Source organism: Cricetulus griseus, chromosome 2 (genome assembly GCF_003668045.3).
Source record: "Cricetulus griseus strain 17A/GY chromosome 2, alternate assembly CriGri-PICRH-1.0, whole genome shotgun sequence".
Lineage (NCBI taxonomy): Eukaryota > Metazoa > Chordata > Mammalia > Rodentia > Cricetidae > Cricetulus > Cricetulus griseus.
In genome coordinates this window covers 14,569,892-14,577,012 of record NC_048595.1, presented here as the reverse complement: position 1 = coordinate 14,577,012, position 7,121 = coordinate 14,569,892, and the positions used below count along the sequence as shown (strand labels likewise).

The 7,121-nt window shown below is 49.8% G+C and overlaps 1 protein-coding gene across 1 annotated transcript; it reads left to right on the top strand.

The window, feature by feature from the left end:
- Positions 1–474: 474 nt before the first annotated feature.
- Pla2g2d (phospholipase A2 group IID) lies at positions 475–6,247 on the top strand. Its single transcript, XM_027399809.2, has 4 exons — positions 475–514; positions 4,339–4,483; positions 5,141–5,247; positions 6,102–6,247. The coding sequence occupies exons 1-4, from the start codon at positions 475–477 to the stop codon at positions 6,245–6,247; spliced, it is 438 nt and encodes a 145-aa protein (XP_027255610.1).
- The last annotated feature ends 874 nt before the right edge of the window (positions 6,248–7,121 follow it).

The window sequence follows — 7,121 nt, the reverse complement described above, 5'->3', positions numbered from 1 at the left end:
CATACATAGATACATAAATGCATAGATATATAGATAAATTTTTTAAAAAAGTACCACAAGGACATAAGCCAAAAAGCTAATCATGTTTCCTGTTTTTGCAGATGATCCTACATTTCAAGTTTGTGTTTTTCAGATCTTGGGCTGTGGGGCTGGGGTTGTGGCTCAATGACAGAGTGCTTGCCTAGCTTGCCGGCGGCCTTGGGTCCTATGCTCTTAATCTTGAGGGTGCGTCCCAAATCTCCCATTCTAGATACATGTTTCCTTTTTTAAAAAACCTGGTGGGGACCCCAATATATCAAAAAAGAGAAAGAAATACAACCCCAGACTCATAGAAAAGAGGAAGTGTGAGGCACTTGGGTTGATTCAGCAGGAACTGGAAGGGTTGGGTAGCATGGGTGGGGGGACCTGATATAAGGGGCTGCCCACGAGACAGGGGACTTCTAATAGCTGCTGGCCTCACTTTGTGCTGGAACCATGAGACTTGCCCTGCTGTGTGGACTGCTGATGCTGGCTGGTGAGTGGGGACAGGTGGTCTGGGGAGGAAGCAGGATTGAAGGTAGATCCCGAGTGTCCCATCCTAGCCTGGGTTGCTTTGTTCCTGGAGACACCAGAAGTCTGGTCCCCAACACTTACACCACCAGCAAGGAGTCATCCAAGGCTCAAGGCTACCAGGCACCTAGGAATATGACTTCTGGCTTCAGCCAGAGAAGCAGGGGCAGGGAGACTGAACTGTGTAGCAGCATTCTGGGAAGAGGATCCCTCGTGCATTGGCCAGGAGGGGATCCGGGGACAGTTTCTACTCTCTAGAAGATCAGATGTAAAAACATGGCTGCTTGCACATTGGCTTTCATTTTCTTAATCCATCTCAAAATACATGGTTTTTAAAAGGTAATTTCATAGCTGGGCAGTGTGTCACACACCTTTAATCAAAGCACTGGGGAGGCAGAGGCAGGCAAATCTCTGACTGCAAGGCCAGTCTGGTTTATAGACAGAGCTCCAGGATAGCCAGGGCTACACAGAGAAAGCCTGTCTCCAAACACCCCCCAAAAGTGATTTTCTGTTGTTTTGGGACTCCCACACCCTTGAGAGGGATACTTGCCCAGAGTTACAGTGAAGTCCATTAAGCATGAAATGGAGCTACCGAAATTCATCCTGCAGCTTAGACAATGGAATGCGGACTTCTAGGGTGCATCGCATTTACCCACCACCTCCTCGTGGCAGCACGTGCTAGACCACACCACCCAACCTCTTCATGCCCTCACCTGCTCAGTGGACCAGGGCATCCTCTCTCTGTCGAAGAAGAGACCCCTAGTGAGAAAATAGTGACCAAGTGTTATATAAGAGTCACACAAAGGGACTCTTCTGACCATGTATTCCTCATCCCTGAGAGTGGAGGGATGCGAGGGAATCAAGGACGAATTGTTGAGATAGGAATCTCTGACAAACTGGTGGACATCGCTTGAGTGTACTTCCACAGGCTCCGTTTGCCTCACTACTGAATGATGAGAAATGGAACCACCCCACGAAGCATATAGAATTCAGCTGAATGCATTACTTGCCTGCCTGGCGAGGCAGAGCTGCCCCCTTCAGGAGGGAGCTGAGTGGCTCTTTCTGGGTTGAAACTGAGAGGGCTAGCTTTGAAGCAAAGAAATAGAGGGAAAGCCTGGTGGGGTGGCTTAAAACCGGAATCCCAGAGCCGGGTGTTGGTGGCACACGCCTTTAATCCCAGCACCCGGGAGGCAGAGGCAAGTGAATCTCTGTGAGTTCGAGACCAGCCTGGTCTACAAGAGCTAGTTCCAAGACAGCCTCCAAAGCCACAGAGAAACCCTGTCTCGAAAACAAAAACAAAAAACAACAAACAAACAAAACGGAATTCCAGCACTTGGGAGGCTGAGATAGGAAGATAGCCATGAGTTCAAGGCCAGAGGAAAAAAATTGTTGGAGGTGAAGTTGGGGGGACATAGACAGCAACAGAGAGGCCAAGAAAGGCAAGAAAGATTCTGAATTCAGATCTTCAGTTGGTGCCCAAAGAGGACTCTGCCTTTGCAGTTAATTGCTTCATCATGGAATTCAGGACAGTTTTCTAGTTCCAAATGGCAATCCTAGATGATTCCCAGGGGCCTGGGGTTATTTATCAGCACAGTCACGGATTAACTAGGCCTCCCTTTAACAGCCCTTAGCCAGAAGCACTGTGTCAAAGAGGAGTGTACACACAGGCTACACACAGAGAGGACAACACTGCCTACACAACAGTCACTTCTAATTACAGCCCAGGGCCTCCTGCTTATGACCTCCTCTTTGTCCACTGCACGAAAACTTTCCAAAGCTCCATTTCTCACACCAGAGTCCTGAAACATGGGCCTCAGCTCTCCTTAATATTTACTATGTGCCTGAAGGCACTCACTTTGATGCCAGACTAGGAATGGACTGCTTGGTCCCATCTCCCCTAAGCCTTGTGGCTGTACCTAACCTGCATTCCCCACATTCTTGACACACACTATTGTCCTCATCTTGTCTGTTTCTCCCAACTTTGCCCTGAATTCATCGATTCCATATATTTTATTTCTCCTAATTTAACATAATGTGCTCCTCTCTCCCAATAAAGCAGATTTCCCTTAAGATCAATTCTAGCCAGCAGCTACGAGGCCTGAAATGAGCAGTATTGACTTCTAAATCATCTTCCCCCTGCCGACACCCAGAGTCCTACCGGGCTTCTGTAAAGCAAAGATTTCTCTGGAGAGGAAGGACGGGCTGTGGGAGGGAGGGTGAGTCAGGCCCCCTCTTCTCATTCCGAGTGGGAAATCAATGCCCAGAGACAGCATCGGTTTTGATCCTAACTCGATTTTCTTCCTTCTATGACCTTGAGTAAGTCAGGGAGACTTCATCTGCTCACTTGTAAAATGAGGGTTACAAATGGAATTCCCGGGCTTGGTGGACAGCCCAGTTGGTAAAGGTCCTGCCTTGAGAACATGAGAACCCGTGTTTGACCCTTAGAACCCGAGTGGGAAATGCCAGATGTAGTAGCATGTGCTTATAAGCTCAGTACTGGATGGGGCAGAGATTGTTGGGCTCAGTGGCTTGCCTAATTGGTGAGCTTCGGGCTAATGATAGACCTGGTCTCAAAGACAAGTAGACAATGTTCCCAAAGATATTAGGCTGTCCTTTCTTCTCTCTACTCATGTGTGCATGTGCCCAAACACACACACACACACACACACACACACACACACACACACACACACACACTGGAACTCTTGCTGGGTGCACCTTTCCAGCAATGGAGACAAAGGCAGGCAGATCTCTGTGAGTCCGAGGCCAGCCTGGTCTACATAGCCTCTGTCTGTTAGAGCTACATAGCGAAACCCTGTCTCAGTGACAAGAAATGGAATTCCCAGCTGGCCATGGTGGTACAAAGTATAATCCAAGCCCTGGGGGTGGGAGGGTTGGAGGCATGATGGTCAGGAATTCAAAAGTCAGCCTCAGCTACTTAGCAAGTTCAAGACCAGCCTGTGCTATCTGAGACCTGTCTCAATCCTCCTTGCCAAAATAAAGGATTCCCAGCACGGCCCCCACCTATGTACCAGCTTTGATTTTCACAACAGATCCCCAATAATGTAAGATGAAAACATTAGGAGAAACCGAGTGAGGAGGGAATGAGAGCCCTCTGGACCATCACTGCCATTTTTCTGAACATCTGAAGCTACTCCAAACTAAGTATTTACTTATTTAAAAAGGGATGGAGGGGATAGAACAATGGCTCAGGGGTTATGAGCACCCCTTACTCTTGCAGAAGACCCATAATTAATTTATAGCACCCACACCAAGATGCTCACAAGCACCTGTAACTACACCCAGATAATTCTATGCTCTCTTCCAGCCTCTGAAGGCACCTGCATTCATGTGCCCAGGCATACACACACACACACACACACACACACACACACATACACACACACACACTAATAATAATAATAATAATAATAATAATAATAATAATAATAAACCTTTTAAAAGAGATGGAATCAGGAAATTAATACATAAAAGATCTGCCACTAAGGACTCAGTTCCAATCGCTGTATTTTTTATCTTACCTTCTCAGGTCTGGGCACAGAGCTCAGGGCTGACACATGCTAAGCTTGCACTCGATCACCAAGCTACACTATCTTAACCGGTACTTTTTTAAACACCGGGAGAAGTTGCCACTATTTGATAACACCATCCTTTTAAGTCCCTTGCTTGGCCCAGCACAGTTGAGCGCCCCCCACCCTGCCCCACCCAGTGGGATCCCTGTACCCCCATGATCTTCACTCCTGTCCTCCTTGTTTGGATGTTTGGCAGGTAGGACTCCAACCCAGGGAGGGCTCCTGAACCTGAACAAGATGGTCAGACGCATGACTGGGAAGATAGCCTTCCTCAACTACTGGCCCTATGGCTGTCATTGCGGACTTGGCGGCAAAGGAACTCCCAAAGATGCCACAGACTGGTAACCTCCCCTCTCTGGCCTACTTGGGACTCTTTCCTCCCTTCTGTGTTCACTGATTCATTTAGAAAATGCATTTTATTGAGCATGTACTGCATGCTGGGAACTCTGCTGAGTGCTAATATAGTCCCATTCCTCTTAGAACTGGCCTTCCAGAAGGTTCCCCAGAGTTCCTTCAAGTCCTGACATCTTCCTAACCTGGGTCTTAAGTCCCTCACTCCCTGTTTCCATTATATATGGTATTCTGAAGCTCAACCTTGACCTCCTTGCCTTTTCTCGGTTGATTTTTTTCACAACCATTTTCAGAGTCAGCCAGAGAAGTCACATGACCTTTGCCAAGCATCTCAAGCCTCAGAATTATGTTTCTTCATCTGTGAAATGGGGATGACACCAGCATCTCCATCATGGGGTAGTCACGGGGACTAAGAGAGAGCATGTGGCTGGAACAGGTGTTCATGGGGCAGTCATGGGGACTAAGAGAGAGCATGTGGCTGGAACAGGTGTTTAGTATATGGCAGCTCTTGATCAACAGCAGCTCTCGTGACCTCAAGGGAACCCAAATGTCACTCGTCCCTGGTGGGCATGTGGGGGGAGCAGGCAGTGACCAGAGCTGACTGCATAACTCCTACAGTTGTGTGCCCTGCCTGCCTATCCTCGTAGGTGCTGTCACAAGCATGATTGCTGCTATGCCCACCTGAAGACCGATGGATGCAGGATCATGACAGACAATTACAAATACAGCATTTCCCAGGGCGTTATCCAGTGCTGTGAGTGTCTGGGGGCCAAGGGCTGGAGCTGGGGAGTCCTAGCCCTCCCTGCTTCCATAGGACCAGTGGTATTATATGAAACACCCAACACCTGAGCTGTTTCTCTCTCATGGGCAGTAGGGGACAGGCAGGAACAGGGTAGGGGTATGGAGAGGACCAAGGGGACATCTCACCCTTTTGGTATCCGGAAGGCAGGCCCATCACTGACCAGCTGTGTGCTCAACACTGTTTAACGTCTCTGAAATTCAGTGTCCTTCTTGGTAATCTGCTGAACCAAGCCAACAGGAAGAACTTCAGGGGGATGCTAGCCACTCCCATTCTCATGGGGGAGCACATAGGCACCCCTAGGATGACCTTTCCTTTTTGCCACTATTGGACCCATAACAGCTCACCACTGTAGAAGCTAACACAGATGCTCACCCTGTGGGGACACTCGCTGGCTACCCCAGCTTTCAGTGCGGACGGTGATGTGAGCTAGGATGGCTCCTTGACACTGCCTTGCCCTCCCGCAGGCCTGCACCTCTCATGCTTTGGCTTGGCACTGTTTGGTTGTTCATTCTGTGGCCTTCTACCTCCTGCCTTCCCACTGTCCATTTGGTTTAGCTTTCGTCCCCCAGGGTCAGTCTCCCGGTAGCTGCTCAGGGAATGGATGTAAAACAGGTAAAGAGCAAGAACACGGGGAGGTGGAAGACACGCTCACCGTGCAGCCAAAGCAGCTGTTTGGGGACAGGGGAGCAATTCAGCAAAGATGAGCAGGGACCCTGTGTTGATTTCAGGACCCCACCCCACCCCACCCCATAGGCAGTCTCCGGAAGGGACAGATACTGAGCCATCCCTGTTTCTTCTGCCCACAGCTGACAAAGGGAGCTGGTGTGAGAGGGAGTTGTGCGCTTGTGACAAGGAGGTGGCCTTGTGCCTGAAGCAAAATCTGGACAGCTACAACAAGCGCCTGCGTTACTACTGGCGGTCCCGCTGCACGGGCCACATTCCCACATGCTAGGAGAGCCCACTGTCTGCCCCCTGGATTTCACCCTGTTCCAGGGCTTCTCAAGCACTCAAGTCCTGCAGGATTGCTGCCTCCCTCCCCAGTGTCTAGTCTCCCAGACCAGCTGGCTTTTAAAGCCCTACTTGGGAAAGGTCCTGGCCTTGAGGACTTTCTCTTGGTGTCTCTCTGCTATAAAGGACCGTATTGATCTTTCTGTCTATGGCTCTTCTCCTTTCAAACTCTGGTCTTTCTGGGATTAGGATAAAACCTCACCTATGTGTTCAGAGTCCAGCACTCTGGCCCTGCGTCCTTTTCCCCAGCTAGGCTGTGAGGCCCTCCAGCCCATCTTGGATTCAGTTGGCACCTTGATGCCCAGGTAGCCTCCTAGAGCCAAGACCAGCAGGGTCACCACCATCAAGGACTTGAGGACTGGAGCAAGCTGCAATCTTGTTGCTCCGGGTGCTGGGGCCTGACCTGCTGTTTCCTGTCTATTTGTGCTTTCTCTTGGGTCTTCTGCTGCAATGTAGGCTCAGGGGTCCCTCCTCTGGAAGCCCTTCTGGGCTGGCCCTACTCCCTAGTTCTGAGGGCTTCTTTGTACTGAACTGTCTGGATGGCATAACAGTCCACGCGTCTCCTGAGGCCAGAATGGTGAGATGTCCCAGAAGGTCATCTCTCCCCAGGCCTGGTGTCTTTCCCTGGTTCCCTGAAAACTTTCCCTGGAAGGTCTCTCCAAAGAGTCCTTTCAATAAAACACTGGCACAAGAACCCCTGACTCATGTCCCACCTGTAGGGAGACACATGGCAGACAGATAACAGGAGAGCCCACTGTCTTTGTGTTTGTCCTGCCTCCCAGGACTATGGACCTGATTACAAAACCCAGAGCTGCTGC

Bases quoted from the DNA above. Each gene is read 5' to 3' on its own strand.
- Pla2g2d (XM_027399809.2), top strand. From the start codon at position 475: ATGAGACTTGCCCTGCTGTGTGGACTGCTGATGCTGGCTG. The intron at 4,484-5,140 runs GTAACCTCCCCT...CTATCCTCGTAG, and splicing joins CCCAAAGATGCCACAGACTG to GTGCTGTCACAAGCATGATT. The intron at 5,248-6,101 runs GTGAGTGTCTGG...TTCTGCCCACAG, and splicing joins CCAGGGCGTTATCCAGTGCT to CTGACAAAGGGAGCTGGTGT.